The 22,335-nt window shown below is 39.9% G+C and overlaps 1 protein-coding gene across 7 annotated transcripts in view; it reads right to left on the bottom strand.

The window, feature by feature from the left end:
- serpinh2 (serine (or cysteine) peptidase inhibitor, clade H, member 2) overlaps nt 1-22,335 on the bottom strand; it is a 204,126-nt gene that overhangs the window by 31,121 nt on the left and 150,670 nt on the right. For 2 of the 7 annotated variants that reach the window (XM_067446540.1, XM_067446584.1), the window contains one exon: nt 17,814-18,439. In XM_067446540.1, coding sequence (XP_067302641.1) covers nt 17,814-18,432 — 619 coding nt within the window. In that variant the 5' untranslated portion in view covers nt 18,433-18,439. Of the gene's footprint in view, nt 1-17,813; nt 18,440-18,590; nt 18,672-19,979; nt 20,095-20,129; nt 20,479-20,872; nt 20,916-22,335 lie in introns of those variants that run through there. The other 5 variants (XM_067446564.1, XM_067446549.1, XM_067446531.1 and 2 more) reach the window with 5 other exon arrangements.

Genomic DNA, 22,335 nt, shown 5'->3' with positions numbered 1-22,335 from the left:
GAACAGTGAACATAAATGGGTAATTAAAAAGAAATTAAGAGCCACAATCATGTATGTTATACTTTTTATTTTAGGTACACCTGAGTACATTAAAACAGAACGCATCTCTATATTTCAAATTCATACAATTGTTAAATACAATTTTGATGCAACTTTATTTTAAAAAATGTATATGGACTATAATTTGAATGTCTATAATGGCTAACGTACATGCTTAAGTGACTGCTCAAGTTTGATCCTAATGCAAGGCAAGCATTCGCATGTATGTGATTATTTTTAGCAGTTGTGTGCTCGGCTGTGTGTGTGTTGTCACATCAAATGGTTCTGCAGATTTTTAGTATTACTACAGCATTTCACCTCAGCATTATAAAAGGCGACAATGCACCGGAAGCTGCCATTTAAACACTGAATGGATAAATGATGTGCGCCTCTTGCTCCTTTGTAAGATCACGCAAGGCAAATAGGTGACATCTAGTGGAGAAGACTAGTAATTAGATTTACGTTAATCTTATGTTCAATGTTAGTGGAAATAAATATTGAAAAAAATTGATTCGTGGCCTTTAAGAATCGATTCTGAATCAACAAGATTTTAAAAAACGATTATTCGAAAAAAATCCTTTTTTTTTTGCCCAGCCCTACTTGAGGGCGAGTAAATCATGAGGTAATTTTCATTTTTGGGTGAACTAACCCTTTAACTCATGACATGACATGTCTTTGGTTGCTGTAATATTAATTTTGGTTAAAAATAGCGGATGCCAAACTTGCGAGACACCAGGAACTTCGGTTTGCTGTCAATCAAATTCAGGAGAGAGTCGTGTTCCGTCCACACATGGCATGATAATTGGAATGATGGAATGATAATAATCTTCTGGTGCATGTACAATTCACAATTCCAGGTACACTAAAACAAATAGCCAGACACCATGAAGAACTGGATTGGAGCTCATAGCAGGGGCCAAATGGAGAGCCACAGGTGTGGAGTGAAAAGAAAGACAGGGGTGAGAGATAAGAGATTTTTGATGAAATTGTCAACGGCTATAAAGAGTAAGAAAGAGCGAAAGAGGGAAATGTCAGCCCATTCGGGGGGTGTCATGGTGGTAGACACAACACTAGCCCATTACCTCAGTCTTTGTGCTCTGTAGAGCAAACCCTAAAACAAGCACATACACTTCACCTCCGAAAAGCAGCCCTGCTCTGAGCACCAAAGGATCTGGCGAGAGAAGATGAAAGCGCTTTAATTCAGAGTGTTTTAGCTTTATTGTTGGTGGCTCAGTTATTACTGAAAATGGGCATGAGAGAGGTTTCAAGATGCAAAACCACACAATAGCCGCATTGTCTTTACGCTCTGTAATTAATGAAGAAGGTATGAGTGTCTCTCTCTTGTGAATGTTCGTCGGGTCATTCTGTTTCTCTCTTTCAGTCACAGAATCTCCCAGGATGTTTTCTTTCTTTTGATTGCCAGCCAAGACCGCAGTGACAAGAATCCTTGTGTGGCATTTCAGAAACTCGCATGGCAGAATTCCCCTTTTAATGCTTGCAGTTCCAAGAGCTTTGCCACCCCGTAATAACTGACAGATACCATGCCATGTGTTTTGAACTTTAGGCTGATCAAATTTCATCCCTCTGTATAATTATTGAAATCCAACTGCTCTGGCTCTTGGCTTGTGTTCACAAGCTCAAAGGGAACTGCTAGCATACCATTGAGGCACATGCAAAGCTTGGCACGGGGCCGAATGGAGAGGTTTGCTTTCCTTACACAGGATCAGGTGTTTCTCATAACAAATGACAGTTGAACGTCTAGTCTCGGGTTTATAAAATGAGACTCTTTTCTTTAAAGTGGAATTCTAACCAAGTTTCTGTCTCTTTGTTTTGTTTATTTTCTGGTTTTGTTAATGGTATTCCTAATTATATGTAAGGAATATGTTTTGAATTCCTCCGGTTGAGGATGTTTCGTGCTGAAAGCAGTGGTTTTGGGACCAGGAGTGTTTAAAGGTGATTATGGAAATTTCATCTTGGGTGGCACATTCCATTTTAAAGCACAACAAAACAGAGGACTGGATAAACTGAAGCTATAAATACAGAAGTGCAATCAGGTGAATTTAAAAACTAGGGGAAAGTAAAAAAACTAGCACCAAACTACAGAGGGGCTAGAGATCCATCTATATTACTGGCAAAAAATTATATATATATATATAGTCTAGTAAATCCTGTAAGTTGTGAGGTGGGGCCTCCATGGATCGGACGTGTTTGTTCAGCACATCCCACAGATGCTTGATTGGATTGAGATCTGTGGAATTTGGAGGCCAACACCTCAAAGTCGCTGTTGTTTTCCTCAAACCATTCCTGAACCATTTTGGCTTCATGGCAGGCCGCATAATCCTGCTGAAAGAGCCGGTAATGCTTAGGTAGTTGGTCCGTGTCAAAGTAACATCCACATGGATGGCTGGACCCAAGATTTCCCAGGAGAACATCGCCCAAAGCATCACACTGCCTCCGTTGGCTTGCCTTCTTCCCATAGTGCATCCTGGTGCCATGTGTTCCCTAGGTAAGCAACGCACACACACCCGGGCCATCCACGTGATGTAAAAGAAAATGTCATTCTTTAGGTCAGGCCTGGCTATGCAGCCTCTGTTTGATCGGAGCACACAGGCCAGCCTTCGCTCTCCACGTGCATCAATGAGCCTTGTCCGCCCATGACCCTGTGGCCGGTTCTCCACTGTTCCTTCCTTGGAGCACTTTTGATAGATACTGACCACTGCAGACCGGGAACAGCCCACAAGAGCTGCAGTTTTGGAGATGCTCTGACCCAGTAGTCTAGCCATCACAATCTGGCCTTTGTTAGACTCACTCAAATCCTTACGGTTGCCCATTTCTCCTGCTTCTAACACATCAACTTTCAGGACAAAATGTTCACTTGCTGCCTAATATATCCCACCCACTAACAGGTGCCGTGATGAAGAGATTATCTGTGTTATTCACTTCACCAGTGGTAATTTTATTCCTTATCGGTGTATACAAATGACCCCAAAAATATATATTTTGAACATGTAAGCCACGTTTATGAATGTAATTACATCAGACAAACAAGTGTCACATTAACTGTACATTCATGCATTTTATTTAAAGATAGTATAAGCAAAGTGCTTTATCAAATTAATGTTTTTGGATGAACTAACCCTTCAATAAAGTAGGCAGGTGTGGGTCAAAATATTTTGGTCTTGTTTTTAATATTAAGTATTTGGATATATCTCTGTTTATTATGGACTTGTTTAGTTTTTTTTCTTTTTCTAGGAAGTTCTGGCAGTACAAATAAGTCGAGGTTTGTACTTCTCCCCCTGTGCTTTCTTGCACCACACAGAAGAGAGACACATCTGTGATGCGCTTTAAATATGTCATTAACAACTAGTCCTTCAGCTCGGTTCAGTACATGCAGCACAGAATTTTGTGTAAATGCGGTTGTCACTACCTGGATTGTTCTGGAGTTAATTCAGCTATAAGAATGCAGTCGTCACTCCCCTAAATGACTGTCTTAAAGAGGGGGGTGAAATGCTGTTTCATGCATACTGAGCTTTTTACACTGTTAAAGACTTGGATTCCCATCCTAAACAGACAAAGTTTCATAAACTAATGTTGGACGTTTGATGGAGTATTTCTGTGTCAAAAATACTCCTTCCGGTTTCTCACAAGTTTCGGAGAGTTTTTTTCGAGTATGGGTCGGCTTGACGTCGACAGAGCAGAAGGTCCTTGTATGGGCCGTACGGGCTCTTCTCCCGGTAGGGTGCGCGCGTGTGACTAGAGCGAGAGAGGAAATGCACGCCCATAAAAACTCTCTCAGGTTCCGATCCAGTCATCATTATAGTACGCGCCACGCTCCACTTTATTCCTATGGGTGACGTCGAGCGACTTCAACGCTTCAGCACAGCATTCTGGGAAGGCAGCGCTGCATTTGAACCGATTTGAACGCAGAAATGACGGGAAGCTTCACAACATCGCTTCAGTCGCGTCGCAAAGTGGATTTCCACGGTCACTGCTGTTACAGGACTTCACCAAATCATACCAAAGAAGTGTGTTTTTGACGGAGCGGTCCCAGCGATAAAGGTTCGGTCCTGCTTTGGAAGCAGCCGGTGAGTAAAACTGCTTCATATGTCTCTGCTGTCGGCTATCGTCACGTGAGTAAACATCAGTAAACGACACGATCGCGTGCTTCGTCATTCAAATGCGCTAACGTTACTCCATTGTTGTTCTGTATAATGTTACACTAGTCTGACGTGCAAAACCGTTTTGCTTGCTACTGCTAGGTTTAGTCGCATACAATAGTCCATAAACCGAATCATGTCCTCATAAACTGCGAGTAAACACACACAAATGTTGACAGTCCACTAAATACAGTCCATACCACAGAGACGGACGTCCTGCTGTTGCTGTTTCTCCTGTTCAATTTATTTCAACCTCCGAATTTGATTCTGGATCATATATCTATTAGCTGAGATCGATAGCCATGGGTTTCTCCACGCTTGAGGACGTCACCGCTTTGTTCGCGATCGTCATTCTTTAGCTCCGCCCACACGATACGCCTCCAGCCGCTTGGTTTTTCCGGAAAGACTCGGTACAGCCTATATTTCTTTTATAAATATAATAAAACTAAAGACTTTTCAGAGATATGAAGGATGCAATACTACTCTATAGGTACTCAAGATTGACATGAGATTGACTGAAACTGAGTGTTTCACCCCCCCTTTAAGGAATGGGAATAAGCACTAAAAGGTGAACTGGCAACCAAATTTATCTGCAGTGTGTATGTTGCTAATAAAACATTTGTAACTTACTCCTTTTAAAAGCTAACTGTTAATTCAAATCCACTTGGCTCAGAAATCTGAAGCGGCACATGCATGATTGAACAGGCATACATTTCTGATTCCAGGAGAACAGAGAAAACTGCTCTCAGATTAACACCGAGAGTAGAAGTCCACAAACGCCCCATCAGAGAGGCAATGAAAAAGCTTCGGACAAAGTTAATATTGCACAGGCCACTAAATGAATTACTATAGAACCCTGAAGCGGTGCGACTACTGACTGCTTTTAAATTATAAATCCAAACTATGAATTCAATTTTCATAATCTCATTCACAAGGCCCAATCTATTGTCTGATCTAATTTGTATATTTCATCGGCTGAATTAATGAACTTCCACTGACTCTCGCTTCTTGCTTGAGAATGGAAAAAAAATATGTAATTAAGTCAAAACATAAAACAAAAGAAATTAATTAGATTGCTTATCAACCTAAAATCAATCCAAACTTTATTTCCTGTTGCATTTGGTAGTAGAGAGAAGCTCTCCTCCCACCGCTCCGTTCCCATCGCTCTGTGTTTAAAATAGGATCAAAGCACCTGCCAGTATTACTCAGACAAAGAAATCGATGAGTAGAACAAGACTCCAGCATGTGGGTGAGACAATGCACAAAAAGAGAGAGAGACAGAACACCGGTGAAGTAGAACAGCATATAGCACCGGCATGTTAAAAACTCATTTTAAGCCCTTCAAGCATATTTAACGTCTCTTCTTGGAACTGACAAGAAACTTAAGTATTGTTGAAATGTCTCTGATTTCACTAAACACGGCACTGCATGTACTGCACAGCTTTTGTGTGAACACAATATTACTGCTATTACAGCTCAATAATAAGACAAGAAAACTACCATCTCTAGAGAGTGTCAAAAAATTTCCTTTTAGTGTAATGTCTGAACTTGGGTTTACGGTTTTACGGTTAATTTAGTTAAAAATCAGAACCTTGGCTTAGTGGTTAACATAAAAAACGTTATATATAGGAAGACGGGGCACTCCGATTACTTCTGAATGGGAGAAAGTGCAACGCTCAATATGGTGACACAAGTCCCGCCTTCTAAATGAAAGAGCCAATCGTTGACTAGTAAAGTCATCACTTCACCGCAGCTGCTGTTAGACGCTCCGGGTTGAGCTTGTTTAGCTTCATCCAGGCTTAAAAATAAAATAAAAATTGTCATGATTTCAGCATTTAGGAAAAAAAAGTATGAGACTGTTGCTGTCAGAGTTCATTGGCGATTTCAAACATGAAATTGAGTTTTGGAGAATTTGATGTTTCCTCATTCAAAGAGACAGGAGCTGCACATACATGCCTAAGAGGCGTTTCAAAGCTGCCCGCTGAGTTAAAGGACTTGTCTTAAAGGGACTTTGTTGACATGCACACTCTTGCACATTGAACAGTGCTCATACAGATTTAAACCTAGCTTGAAGGATAGAGATGGCGCTAGCAACACCAAGGTCATCGGTTCGATTTCCATTGCATGAACTGATAAGTTGCTTTGGATAGAGTGTCAGATAAATGCATGTAAATATCATGAATATTAGATGCAATACTGTCTAAAAGGACAAAAAAGACAGAAGACATGTACTGTAGGCTAGTGTGCCAATTTAAATTTGAATAAACATTTATTTCAGATATGACAAACACACTGCCATTCACATAATTAAACATGCAATACAGGTCCATATATGGTTTAATAGTCGTCAGTATACATTATATACTGCACTGTATGACGTTAGCAGAAGGCTTGTGTTGTCTTAAAGGGATAGTACACCCAAAAATGCAAATTTGCTGTTAATGTACTCACCCTCGGGCCATCCATGTCTTTTTTTTCTTCAGTAGAACAGTGAAGAAGATTTTTGGTCTTTGGTGATTTGTATAATGCCAACAACTACTGTCATTTTGGGAGCCAAAAAAACAAGCAAAACAAAATAAATACCTGTGGCTCCTGATGATACATTGAGGTCTTAGCAAAACTATAATATACAGGTAATAATGCTGTATTATCTACAGCATTATTACCTGCAATCCACAGCCTCGACAAATGGTCCTGAGTGCGTTCACGGCAGTCTGCAGCGCGAGCTTCCGGTCACAGTATGACGTGTGCGCAGGAGCTCAAACTATGAGGATCCGTGAAAAGTCAATCATCCCAACCAAGATTGTACAAGCGAATGTAATCTTAATTTTTAACCCTCACCCTTCCCTCGGGTCATTTTGACTCATTCAAAAAAGTATTTTAAAAATTGAGTGTTCATCAGAGTGGTCCAAGACCCTAGGACTTTTGTCACATTTGAACCATGAATACACACACAAAACATTTACTGGACTCGAGAAGTTTTGTGCTTGAAATTTAAAAAAGTAAGAAATCCTTCCCTCGTGGGTCAATTTAACCCTGTTAATAACTAATGGAATGCAAGGAATGCTTCAGTACATATAGAAATGCTCAAAATTTCTAACTTAAAATGTTTTAGTTTACCAAAAAATGTCTACATGTGTACCTGAATGCATACTGAAGAGATAAACTCGAGAACAAGGTTATTATACTTTTTGAAATTAGTTTTTATTTTATTATCGTTTTCAATTTTGCTACAAATTTCAGTTTAGTTTTAGTTAGTTTTACAAATGGTTTTGCTAGTTTTAGTTTAGTTTTTATTTTGCAAATACATTTCTATTTAGTTTTTATTTATTTAGTTTCAGTTTTAGTAATTATAGTTTAGCAGAGTTACCATAATGAAGTGTAGAGACCAAATCAAGGTTTTTAATTTCAGCAAAGTTTAATGTTTGCACAGATTAGAGTTTAATCTTACTAAACTTCCTTAAGTGAAATATCTTGATAAACAAGCATTATTGTTTAAACCCAGGAAGGTCTTACAAAACACGCATAAAGTTGGGTCTTCACCTTTGAGCAAAAAAGCTTGAGTCAAACTATGACCTATACAAACAACGATCTGGAGATTAAAAATGAAATAAATTATATTTTGATATTAAAAAATTATATTTGATATTTTTGACAGGCTAATACTCAGAGGATCTATCTTGAACCAAATAAATGCAACGTAAAATATAAAAGTAAAAATGATAAATTCCAGACAAACTCATTCATAACAAAGATGAAATATTGTTGTAAGACCACAGCTAAAGTCATCTGAATACAGCTCTGTTGTGCTCTCTCTCTCTGTGTGTGTGTGTGGTGTGTGTGTGTGTGTGTGTGTGTGTGTGTGTGTGTGTGTGTGTGTGTGTGTGTGTGTGTTGTGCTATAATTGTAAAGGGGACCAATGTCCTCACTTATCTAGTAAAATATTATGATAACTGACTAGTAAGGACATTTGACTGGTCCTCACTAGTTAAAAAGGCTTATAAATCTATTGTTTTGCACGTTCTTGGGATGAGTAGGTTTAGGGATAGGGATTGGGTTAGGGGATATAAAATATCATTAACATGACATAAAATCAATGGAAGTCCATGCAATGTCCTCACTTATATAGTGAAACAAACGTGTGTGGATGTGTGTCCTGGTATGTCCTACTTTGTGGGGAAATGTCTCCACACAGATAATATTATTAGTAGTAAATGATTATGATAACACCTTTGAGCCTGTCAATATTATGTAAACATGAAATCTCAAACGCACAGTAGGCTAGTACTTGCTACTATAGTTGCTGACTTTTGTGCCTGCGTCTCTCGTCGCGTAAGAAACGGCATTCTAAAACAGTGAGCTTAAGTTAAAAGAAGTTCAACGTGCATCTCATTACCTTGTGTTATTTCCCATTTCACTGCCACGGACGCATTGATTATTTGTGAACTGCGGTTTAGGACTAGCGATGTGCTGCCTGTCTGCACCAGTTAGAGAACACAGACTGGGTAGCCCGCCTAGCATATCTCGCTGATTTTTTTTTAGCAAACTGAACAACTTGAATTTAACTTTGCAGGGTAAAGACACACACATCCTAAACATGTATGATAAAGTGTGTGGATTCATGAAGAAGATCAAACTGTGGGAGAGTAAATGTGAAGATGGGGACACAAGTTGTTTCCAGCAGCTCAACAGGTACCTTTCTGCAGGTGATGTTGACAGAGCTCCTATAGTGCAACTAGTTAGCACAAATTTATCCAGACTCAACAGCGAGTTCAACCACTACTTCCCTGATATCGAAAGCAAGTCTGCCAAACTTGACTGGGTCCGTAATCCTTTCATGACTGAAAGTACGGATAACAACATTCCAACCAGACTACAGGAAAATCTGCTGGATGTGTCCTCAGACCGTGGACTGAAGATGAGGTACTCAGAAACAAACCTGTCACAGTTCTGGTGGGATGTGGAGAAGGAATATCTTGATTTGGGGAAACATGCACTGAATGAACTCCTGCCATTTGGATCTACATATTTATGTGAAGTGACATTTTCATCCATGGCCGTAATCAAGTCCAAGCACAGGAACAGACTCAACTTGGAGAAAAGCCTGATAGCTGCTGTTGCCACACTGCCCCCAAGACTGACCAAGCTTATGAGTGAGAGACAGGGTCAAGTTTCTCATTAATTGGTGAGTCCTTTTGTGTCATACACAGATCTAAACAGTAGGCTGCTACTATGTATATAAAATGTTATCTTTGTTTTTGTATAATTGTTCTGGACATGTGAAGATGTGAAAATAAAAGTCATACAAATATTGAACGAAGACAAGTATGAGTTATTATAGGAAGTCAAAATATTATTATTATTTACAGGTAAATTAGATGTTACACTGTGCAAACCTAAAATTTACACCAAATCTAAAAATCACACCTATCACATGCGCTTGTGGGGGTACTTCAGGAAGGATAAAGTGTTTTGGGGGTACAGTCCCCTAAAAAGGTTGGGAACCACTGCCATAGACCGTAAAAAAATATGGACGACTCGACATCATCCGTTTCCACTTGCCATATTTGAAGCTTTCAGGCGGGGGGGGCGGCGCTGACATCTTGGGACCGAGTCTGCGCAGTAGCGATTTCGGGACCGGAGTTGCGCAGTAGAGCGCAGGAAGTAGAGCAGGAAGTACAGCTGCGATATCAAAAGCCCGCCCACACTCTCGCAGATGCAGAACAATTAATTATGTTGGTGTGAAATAAACAGTTATGGAAATGTAGAAATTAAAGCTAAAGCACCAATCTGCTCCCAAAACTTCCGAAAAAAGTCCGTTAGTGCCTCAGTGACAACTTCACTCAGAGAAGCCGTCAGTCTCAGCTGTCAATCATGACGTCACACACACGTTTTTAAAGCGTCAGATAACTAACTAAAACTAAACTTATTTTAAAAACGAACACTTGAAATGAAATCATCGTGATGATAACTGCCTTCAATGACATAAACTAACTTTGGGGAAAAAATATTTGAAGTGTAATTTTATTGTTTAGTTTGTCTCGCGTCCATTAGAAAACACAGAGGAGCTATACTGGGACCGGTCACCGGGGGGCGATCGAGGCGCGAAAGCTTCAGTAAATGAGAGGGAGACTGCAGGCTTGGTCTGCACGCGTCCGTCACTCAGATCACTTGACGGGCAGTAGCACAATATACAGACACTCCCTCAACCGCCACAGTCAGATTTTCCACCACATTAAAGAGAGCTTATTAATAACAAAAACGAATATTTATTTTTGCTAATTATTATTTTATTTCAGTTAGTTTTTTAGTAAGAGTAGTTCGTTTCGTTTCGTTTTAGTTTTTTTTATTTATTCAGATTTTTTAATTTTATTTCAGTTTACGAAAATGTTTTTTGTTTTAGTCTTAGTTTTAGTTTTAGTTTCAGTTTTCGTTTACAAAAATAACCTTGCTCGAGAACTGCCTTCAGCACCTAGTGGAAGAGTGCCATTTCTCCATATAGAGCTATAAGGCCATCTAGTTGCAAGAGTCATGAAATATCCTGTTTATATTTTTTCCCCACAGACACTCAATGTAAGATGTTTTGATCTGAATTAAAAGGGTTACGCATGAAATTGCATGAAGTTGAAAGAATGTGCTTAATAATTTATTGATAAAATCTAGTAATTTAATCTTAAATAAAATAAAGTAAAAATAACTAAACAAAAACAAAAACAAATCAACAACAACAAAAAAAAACCTGTTACATAATAGAAGAAAAAAGAAAAAGAAATAGGCTTTCTGGACAAAAAAAGGTCATTTTGTCCTGCGAGGGAAGGAATTGTAGGAACTAGACTCTTTGGTGTGTTTCGACTGCAGTGACCAGGGTCTAAATTAAGTTTCAGGTAAATATTTCCCTCTCAAAACGCCCCTGCTCGTGAGATTTAAAGTTTTTTTTAAGTTCAGGACCTTTCGAGGGAGGGAGCTGAACACGCTGATTGGTTGAGTTCACACAGCATTTCAACCACTATTTTTAAAAGTCTGTCGTGGTGTGTGCAGTAAGAGTTGACTGCTATTCGAATCAACAATGGAGTTTAAAAAACACGATCGAAGGGACGACGACGAGGTTCAGGTTTATTACATTTATTTGCAAAGGACGAAATCCAGTGGGATCCACTGTAAAGTCCTACTTCACCAGGCTAATCGTCATCATGGTACTTTAGACCGTGATGGAAACGAAGACAGCAGCAGGTCTGAGGGAAAAAAAAAGAGTTCCTGGGACTAGAGGGCTGCATTGGGATTGAGTCCTGCCGGGTCCCGTGGGACCCAACGCAAATCTCGCGGGAGAGGGCGGTTTGAATTTTGCTGCGGGCGGGAATGGGCGGCTAAAAAAAAACACAGCGGGAAAGGGAGGTTGCCTAGCGCCATGATGGAGATGTCAATAGATGGCGTAGAAAAGAACCTCAAACGAGGTATTTACAGCACAAAAGCTAAGCAAGGAAAGTCTGACATTTGGAGAAGTTTCTCAATTGTTAAAGATGGAAAGGAGCTGGACTTTGTTTATTGTGACAAATGTGCAAAAATACTCATCTACAATGGGCACAAATCCGGCACGTCTGGGTTGAGGCGACACACCGGCTTTGTTCTCCCCGGTCAAAGTTTTCATGTAGCCTAGTTTATCGTATTATGTATATATTTTTTTGTAAAACAGTCTATTTTTATGTGCAAAGTTTTTGAAAAAAACGAAATTATATTTGAATGTATTGTGTGTTTTGTCTTTTTTTTTTTTTTTTACATGCAGGGAAACGAAACAAACAACCCCATGAATCTCTTTAATAATATCAATACAAATACGTGTTTTTTTTTCTCCTGCGAGACGGGAGAAGACACAAAATCAATACATCTCTATTATTGTGCGGGAATAAATTCTCAGAGTTTTGCGGGTGCGGGGATGAGAGTGGACATTCACATTGCGGGAGCGGGTGAGAGTGTAACACATACGTTGCGGGAGCGGGTGGTAATGGTCAGAAATTCGGCAGGCGAAGGCGGGAGCGGGATGAAGAAAACAGTCCCGCGCAGGGCTCTACCTGGGACCAATTGTTCAGGGTAATTTCGGTGGAAATGGAGCTAAAGTGTGAGGCAGGGATGATAAATAGGTCACGGCATCCAGGATAAGCACAAGTAAGTAACACTTTTATGACCAATACAACACACGCATCTTCCCTCTCTGTTGTACACAAACACAGCGTTAGCTATTAGTTTGCGCTTCAGACTGCTGTGAACGCATTCAGGATTATTTGCAGAGGCTGTGGATTACAGGTAATAATGTTGAAAATAATATTCGGCTTCTTGCACTGACCAAATGTTTTGCTTCATAAGACATCAGTGTATTTTCAGGAGCCACGGGTATTAATTTTGTTTTGCCTGTATGTGTTTTTTTGACTCTCAAAGTGACGGTAACCATTGAGTTGAATTATATGACTCACCAAGCCCCACGGTTTCCGATAAAAATCTTTACTTTTCTCCTGAGAAAAAAAGTCACCTACATCTTGGATTGCCTGAGGGTGAATTAAATTAACAGCAAATCTTCATTTTTGGGTGAACTATCCCTTTAAGACAATAGACTCACTGGAGGGCAGGAGAAGCAGACGATCATTACTACATTATTTAAGATGACACACCACCTCTCCTGGGAAGATTCATAGACTCTTCCTGATATACTGGAGATGGTGTGTCATCGACCCTGAACATGTGAATTACTGTGAAATAATCCTTCTTTTGAACCAATGCTTGCTTGATTTGTTTAGACCGATTCGCAATGCATTTGTAAACCACTTGATTGTAGTTTGGGAACTTTAATAAACTCCACTTAAAAAAAAGAAGTAATGAACCGTTTAATTCAACCAACTTGCTGGAAGTTCAACAAAATGAATCAGACTTCCCAGCGTGAACACAAACAGATATGCAGTAAACAAATACATTCAAACACATATGCCGTAAACACATGCACCTCACAGGTGCATCTACTACACCAACATAAATCACTATAATCACACACACATGTATGCTTTGCACACCCCCTAAAGTGTGATTCCTTTTCCTCCGAGTTAATTTTCACCTTCAGCATCAGTCGTGCAACTGCTTATACTCGATTTATCAAGCAGCAGCACAATCTGTACTAGCTAATGCTCCAGCACGCAAGAGAGCGGACCCAGCGGTGCTACAACCACTCTGCCTGATCATGTTTGGATCAAATATCAGTTCTTGCCCTTTTTTTCTTTTTCTTTTTTAAAAGAAATTAGGCGATATCTGCGAGTGTTAAAGCTCATCAATGACCCTGGAATTGGTAGGGAACTGGAACTGTTCGAAAATGTTCAAGGGATAGTTCACTTTGAAATTAAATTTTGATTTATTTTAGCTTACCTCATGAGGATCCGAGATGTAGGAGTATTTGTTTCCCCAGTAGTTTCAATTTTGATCATTTTAGGTCAAACCGTTCTTGTCTGTGCCTCACATAATGCAGGTCTATGGTCACCACCTCAAAGAGCATACACAGAGAAGTCCAAATTAAACAATCCCCCATCGTAAGTACACACTGATGGCCTAAGACACGAAACGAGCGGTTTGTGTGAGAAAACGAACAGTATTTATATTGTTTTTACCTCTTGGACACCACAGGAAACACGCACGTGCGCCCTCGGATCAGTCGGACGTAGTGATGTACAAGCATAGACCGTAAAAAAATATGGACGACTCAACATCATCCGTTTCCGCTTGCCATATTTGAAGCTTTCAGGCGGGGGTGCACGGCGCTGACATCTTGGGACCGAGTCTGCGCAGTAGCGATTTCGGGACCGGAGTTGCGCAGTAGAGCGCAGGAAGTAGAGCAGAAAGGACAGCTGCGATATCAAAAGCCCGCCCACACTCTCGCAGATGCAGAACAATTAATTATGTGGGTGTGAAATAAACAGTTATGGAAATGTAGAAATTAAAGCTAAAGCTCTAATCTGCTCCCAAAAATTCCGAAAAAAGTCCGTTAGTGCCTCAGTGACAACTTCACTCAGAGAAGCCGTCAGTCTCAGCTGTCAATCATGACGTCACACACACGTTTTTAAAGCTACACTGTGTGATATTTTCCCCCATCTAGCGGTGTAAAGGTATATGACAATCCACTGAACATTAGTTTCTGTTCCTCTCAATTCCGATTTCATTTTAACTCCTACGATGGGCGATTTAGTCCAAGATTAACATGGCTTCCAGTTCGACCTCGTTCATGACTGCCATCGAGTGTTAAAACGCGAAAGGCGAAGCTTGAATTTACGGGTATGTCCCTCTTTGACTAATGTACTTTCAAGATGGAGGGGCAACATGACAACCGGCATTCGAACCTCTCACCCGTATGTATTTTCAATGGCATATTATAAACTTATGAAAATACTTTATTACTTGAAAGAAGTAAATATACATTAACGAGCACATATATTTTGGAAAGAACAGTGTTTTTAGCTAAGAATAAACTAAAAATGTTACACAGTGTAGCTTTAAAGCGTCAGATAACTAACTAAAACTAAACTTATTTTAAAAACGAACACTTGAAATGAAATCATTGTGATGATAACTGCCTTCAATGACATAAACTAACTTTGGGGAAAAAATATTTGAAGTGTAATTTTATTGTTTAGTTTGTCTCGCGTCCATTAGAAAACACAGAGGGGCTATACTGGGACCGGTCACCGGGGGGCGATCGAGGCGCGAAAGCTTCAGTAAATTAGAGGGAGACTGCAGGCTTGTGTCCAAGAGGTAAAAACGATATAAATACTGTTCGTTTTCTCACACAAACCACTCGTTTGGGGTCTTAGGCCCTCAGTGTGTACTTACGATGGGGGATTGTTTAATTTGGACTTCTCTGTGTATGCTCTTTGAGGTGGTGACCATAGACCTGCATTATGTGAGGCACAGACAAGAACGGTTTGACCTAAAATGATCAAAATTGAAACTACTGGGGAAACAAATACTCCTACATCTCGGATCCTCATGAGGTAAGCTAAAACATATCAACATTTAATTTCAAAGTGAACTATCCCTTTAACTGTTTTCACGTTGCAACTCATGAGAATTTTGATTAATCCGATTTTTTACACAGTTGAACAAAAAAGTAGGGCCGGTACTCGATTAAAAAAATTCATCTAATTAATTAGAGGCTTTGTAATTAATTAATCAAAATTAATCGCATTTTAATTGCATATAAATATTTGGCCTGAGAACAGTGAGAAGTAATTTTTCACATGGATGTTTAGTATACCATTGAATAATGACTGAATACATAAGCTTAATCAACAAAATATTGTTTATTTATTTCAGTCCAGCAGACCAGTGCAATGTCTGCCATTAAGTGTAGCAAAAGCATATCTGTGATATTTGAGGCTCGATGTGCGGCGGTGATACGCTAATTCCTTGTTGTACAGCTTGCACACAACCGTGCTCTTGTCGACGCTTCCATCCTTTCGTTTTTTAAAACAAAATTTCCCATCCACGGGGCCAAGCAAAGCGGTCTCATCAGCTTCTTCGTTCATGTTCACTATGGTTTCTTGTTGTCGTGACTCGTGACCATAGGTCGTGACCGTCGGTGTTCCAGTATAATCGGTCCGTCGAAACTCATTCATTGAAAAACGTTCCGCGATGCAAAAATAAGTGTGGTTAAAATTATCTTATTTATTTTTTGCGTAATTAATCTTAATTAACGTGTTAAAGTCCCGTAATTAATTAATCTTAACGCGTTAAAGTCCCGGCCCTACAAAAAAGATTTGTTCACTGATTTGTTGAATCTTTTTGCCGGTTGCATCATTATGCAAATGATTGGTGAGCATCTTTTGTGTTAAACGTCCCACGAGCAACAGCTCTTTTAATCCGAATATTGGTAATATTAGACATGAGCCGTGCTTATATTCTGACAAATGAATAAATCAGTGTTAAATGCCCACTGAAATGCCTTGAAATATGCAGCATTATTAAATTTGTTGATGTAATTTCCACTGAAACAGGAACACAGGGTGAGCCAGCCCTTCCCTCTTTTTTAAAAATGCCAACAGCGTTTAGTTTATATAGCCATTGAGCTCAGTAAAGCCACAGTTTCCTCCTAATCTCTAATCGTTTCACCCCTTGATCTCCTTCATTTTGCTTTAGCGTTCCATGCAGAATTCAAATGGGTCAGAAAAATGTTCTGGTCTTCGCTGACTTGTGCATATGATCTACTCTGTGCTATCGTGTCTCTGGACCGGAGCAGAGTCACAATAACCTGAAACTAGACTTGATTCACCCCAATGTCTGAATCATTCCCTATGCCCTACATAGTGCACTATGTGCCATTCACCATGAAGAAAATATCAAATGTGTGAACAAACGACCAATTTCAGCTCTTCAGTGTCTGTTTGTAAGGGGCGGGGCTTCAGATTATAGAGAGCATTTGATTGGACAGAAAATCTGATGAGAAGCTGAAGTGCAGTGATGTCCTTAAAATCAAGCTTTTGTCCTCAAAAGTGTAAGCTTTAAATGTTTATCTTCGAAATGTGAGTGTTGTCATTGTTTTCATCCATAGCCTGGCTCCGCTCTCCTACTTCTGCTCAATTTTCACTTTCCTACAGTGCTCCGTTTGGGATTGCCGTATACTCTCTGTTTTTCTCTGGTCACATTTTAACCGGTCCAATCAGTGAACAGAGCGCGTGGCTGAGAACGATGACGTTGATAGCTATGGCTAGAGATGACAAACGTCACTCACGACCAAACATTAGCGATTGGTTATGGCAGATCCAGAGTGGCTCTGGGCAGATCCAATAGTTTTAAACTTCAACAGAGTACCTGCCTTCAAGAAAGTTCACGCTTGTCAATGTCAATGCTCGTCAACTACTCAGTGAATTCGGACACCTTTCTTTTGTCACATACTGTTTTTCGCCTACTATATAGTAGGGAAATATGCAATTTCAGATGCAGCCAGTAACTTGTTTTGTTTGCTGAATTTATCAGTGTAGAATCAATGATTCAAATCCCTCATGAATTAATGATTCAAGTCCCAGTGCTGTTACAATGTACATCAGCTCTCTTGGAAAGCCACTCTGCCAATCAGATTGCAGACCCGGACTATTAATAAACTATTATTCATTTATATTTAAAATATGCATGTCTAGAAATCTTTCATGTCTACAATTCACTAAAAAAAACACTGATTAGTCCACAAACAAAGAATGAAAAAAGTATAGTATTCCCTTCCCACAGGTCATTTAGCCTAAGTAGGTTCAGGTTTTACAGTGATCAGGCAAGATGTCATGAATTTTGCAATGCAGTCTGGCCACTGTCCAAACACATAATGGACCATAAAGCTTCAAGATTAGACACAACTATCCTGATCCTTTAAGTACTGTAGACAAGCCACACCTTCAGTAAAACTCTGTCTAATGCCTGTTCCTAAAGCATGCTATTCACAGAAGCTTTTTAATCTTTCTTTATGATGTGTCATATCCTGTGATATGGCTTTGCATTCAGTGATCAAAATAACTTTCCTTACCCTCTTTGACTCAATATATCATACTAGAATAGAAATGTTAAGCCAGCTAAACTAGTTTCCAACTTATGCTTTCTTCTCACCTTTGAAGTGCAGTGCATTGGCTAGAATCATGGCTCCAGGTCTGGTTTCCAGTGCCTGTTCCAGAGCTGCTGTCTCTTTCCCATCCATCCCATTTTTAGCCCAGGACTGGAGCTTCTCCATGTCAGTCTGTTTCTGTGCATCCTCCAGGGCCACATGCTGCAACCCAAAGTGGGACTGGAGCTTCTCCAGAAAGCTCTTCTCCAGTTCAGGGGCTAGTTTGGAAAACAGCGAGGAGGAACTGTGCAATGTGTAGCTGGTTCCATTAGCTTCACGCACAGATTTCAGTGCCCTGGTCAAAGCTTCTCCAAACGCTTTTTCATTTTTGGTGATCCTCAGGAGATCATGAAACTGGCCTACAGTGGATCCATTAGCTCCACCTCCCACAGCCAGCAGAGAGTTGGCCAACAGAAGCGGGGAGATGACGGTGTTGGTCTTGGAGCCGTCGATGCGGAGTGACCTGTACAGCTGCAGTCCCAGGCTCCAGGTGGGGTGATGCAAGCTGGAGATTTCTGGCTGAGGCGAGCCTTGAACTTTGGGTTCCTGTGGAGTAGATGACCAGACGCTCTGTAGAGCCAACAGTAGTAAAGACGGGAGAGGAACAGGAGACATGGGTAGCATTGCAGGCCTGAAGAGAAAGGGAAAGAGAAGAAAATATTATATTTATATTATTATTATACAAATGTTAAGTATATTACAGGTCACATAGACCGCGTTTTTCCACACCATGGTGCTATCTATCATTGTTTTTCAACGTAAACACACTAGATGTTTCGCACCTTTTGCAGCGTCTAGCACATCACACTGCGTTCTAATGGGCTGGTTACCCTGTGAAAATGATGACGTCATGCACATGCGTATTACATATTCAGTCTATAGTGTTTCATCACCATCTAACTTTGATAATGCGGTCTTCTGTACACGGAAAACTTCTCAGTTTTAAGCATATCGTTGGCGCGTGAACGTACCCTTAAAATAGCCTATGTGCTGCTCAAGTTTAAAGAAATTCAACTTTTAAAAAATGTTTTTTTACCATTCAACTGCACACGTTTCAAATTTTAAAAAAGCAAAAAACCTGTTGTGTGAACGGCCCCTTAAGGTCAAAGTATACTTAATTTTTTCGCATAAATGCATTTCGTCATCAGAAGAGTATGCGCGTACTGAGCGGTAACCGCTTGATTTTTTTTACAATACGCGCAGGTTGCACATGTGCATTTCTTTTTTTTTGTTGCAGTATTTACATGGGTTGGAACTCGTGGCAAGCGATTGCTCAAAACTGCGCATGCATCTACCCCCTGTATATGAATACCAGTCAAAAGAAATATACTTTACAAGGCTGCTTTCAACTGTGCACATATCGTGTAAACGTAAAAATAACTAAGTATAATTTCAGCTTTACGATCGAAATTTAAACTGATCTCTTCATTAAAAACATGTTGTATTGGGAGCAGGTAACCCCCCCCCCCCCCCCCCCCCCGTTTGGTAAAACGCACACTTTTCAGTCTAATCAATTTTCGAAGGACAATATCAAGTCCAGTCCAAGTTTCTCTCTCCCTTTCGCTCTCTCATTTCACAAATGCTAATATTAAAGTCCTGATTCCCAAGGATGGATTGTGGTCCTGTGAGGCCCAAGGGTACCAGCTTCTTGGATATCCCCCAAAAGCCATTGATTTTAATTATATTATGGGCAAACATTCAAACACTGCTCCTCTATCTATCTATCTATCTATCTATCTATCTATCTATCTATCTATCTATCTATCTATCTATCTATCTAAATACTGTGGTAATCAGAGTTTACACCAACATCTACAATAAAAATACATTAATGTGACAGATATGCTCTGAAAATGAATGAGATTAATTCAATTTAAAGCATTATAGTTTTCTTTTTTTAACAGAATTAACTACAACTGCATTTTGAAGGAAACCGTGGTTGCAGTTTTAATTTATACAAGCGTCCCTTTACCCCCATCGTCAAATTATTTTTCCAGACTGTTGCACTGCTGACAGCGCATTAAATAGTGACCAGGCACTTCCTCACGGCATAATGCATCTCTAAAACTCAACGTTAAAATCCTCTTAAATCTAAACCATAAACCGAATAGAGTCCTCTAGAAATTTCACTTTACATCCGAGAGATCACAGAAAGGACCGAATAAACAAACCCCTTAAATAACAGCAGCCGTCGGAGGATATTATACAGGCGGAACAGTAGATGTTGATTTTTGCGCTTGCTGAGCGAGCGCAGCTGTTCCGTCTGCTCGGAGAACTGAGGGGCAAAAAACAAAGTGAAAAAGTTCCTTGTTTGCTTGTACCGTTAATTAATTAAAGCTTCCTTCTTTCCTGTGGCTTCCTCTGCGGGTTTGAGCTGAAAGGAACTGACAGGGCAGGTTCAGACGTGACAGAGGAGGGTCTTCTCACAGTTTGCTCACTTTTCCAGCAATCGCATACAATGCATTCTCTCTGGACTCAATCCGGGCATTTTTCCTCTTTCCAGAAATCGCACATTCCAATCCACAAACCTCTTTTTCAATGACCTCTTGTTTACGGAGTCATTTTTTGTCTATTAGTGTTACACCCTAAAAGCGTCAGAATGTATTATTATTCAGTGTTTTGACCAAAAATGGACAACGAGTTATCTTTTTTTTTCCTCACGCAACTGGTTGGTTCCCTCAGCTGCACCTCGAGGAAAGCACGCGGTCACTGTAGCGACCGAAAGGGGGCGCGCGCGGTCTACACTGCCCCGGCCCAACAACATACGGTCGACTTGTCCTATAATAGCGTGTCATGTATCCACCCGCGAAAGCATTAAACACACTCTTCTTCCTTCTAATTTACATTTTGAGCTCTCAGTGTTGGTTTTCAGCTGTGACGTTTTCCAACATCCCCAGAGAAAGCTTACTTTAAAACACTTAAAGTCCCCATGAAATCACAAGAAGTTTTTTTTTTTTTTGTTGGGGCTTTTAGTATAAATATATGTTTGTCTTACTGTTATAAGGCATACTGCTCCAAAACAATGAAACATTTCACGTTTAGAAGATAAGCTTTCAAAACTTACACTCTCTTACTTCTGCCGACGGATCAATGATTTTGATGACACAGCTTCTCAGCAGATTTTCTGTCCAATCAAATGCTCTCAAAAATCCGAAGCCCCGCCCTTATTCAGACGGTAATTGTTTCTCACGTAGAAGTCCATAAAAATAAATGTGCATGCCACCTCAGTGATAAAACTTGAATCCGTTAGGATAGTGATTTATTCATAGTGAAGGAGGGAGTTTTATGATCCTGCGCACCCGGGAACAATGTTCACATGGCCAATAACATGATTGTATGCTGTAAATAAAATGTCATATGCTTGGTATAATAAGAATAAATGCATATTTAATTTAATAATAGGAAAATAATATCCAAATTATTATTAAACTATTTAAATCTGTTTAAAAATAGGAAGATATAGACACACATTACAGTTCAAATGGTTTTCTGTTTTGTATTTTATTTCAAAATAAAGGATTATATTTCATTCCACATGGAAATGAGCTGAAATAATTTAATATAGCCTCTTATTTACATGAGCTAAACAAAATGCTACTTGGTTATTTTAACATGTATAATTGCTGCCGTAATAACGGCCCATTTCAAACGTTTACGTGCTTTTCTTCTTTTTATTTTTTGAGCAGCGATGAAATATATTGCTTTTAGAAATATTTGCCAACATTTCAGTAATAAAAGTCTAAATCTTTACAATGCATCCAAATTAGAGCGAAGCGCAACCGTACGGTGCTCTGCAGGGGTCAAAAAGGAAAAACACTGAATTTTGAAGCAATATATTCTTGAAAACTCAGAAATGTGGATTCAGACAGCAATTAAATTACCTTGCGTTTCATAAAAAAACAGTAGGTAATTCGGCCGGGGATTTTTACGCGGTTAATGGGAGAAAAGCACTGACATTCTGGATTCAGACAGCAATAAAATCACAGACTAGCCTCTGTCAATGATGAAAATACCTTACGACCCCACGAGAAACAATTACCGTCCGAATAGGGCTATCTATTCACTTTCTTCATGGTGAATGCACTATATAGGGGATAGGGAACGATTCAGACAATGTAAATATGCTTTTCATTGGTGCGAATGTAGTCTGGTTTCACGTTAGTGTCATGTGAACCGTCACAGCTCACACACACACACGGTCTGCTCCGGTCCAGAGACACGAGAGCACAGAGCGGATCATATGTGCGAGTCGACGCAGACCACAAAACGTATCGGATCCATTTAAATTCTTCACAAAACGCTGTGTTTTAAAGCGATATGGAGGAGATCAGGAAGGGAAACGGCTACGCTGCATTCACACAGGGGGTCGGCATCAACGCCTCTCATTTACTTTGAATGGGTGACGTCATGCATTGCCGAACGTGGGTTCCGTTGCGTCGCGTCACTGGCGTTGCTCGCAGCAAAAGTTGAAAAGTTTTCCATTTTTCGAGTGCCAATGCAAGTGTCAGCCAGTCAGATAGCATATGC

This window comes from Pseudorasbora parva, chromosome 1, assembly GCF_024679245.1.
Source record: "Pseudorasbora parva isolate DD20220531a chromosome 1, ASM2467924v1, whole genome shotgun sequence".
NCBI classification, from domain to species: Eukaryota; Metazoa; Chordata; class Actinopteri; order Cypriniformes; family Gobionidae; genus Pseudorasbora; species Pseudorasbora parva.
Note: the sequence above shows the minus strand (reverse complement) of the source record. Positions and strands in the feature narration are given on the sequence as shown.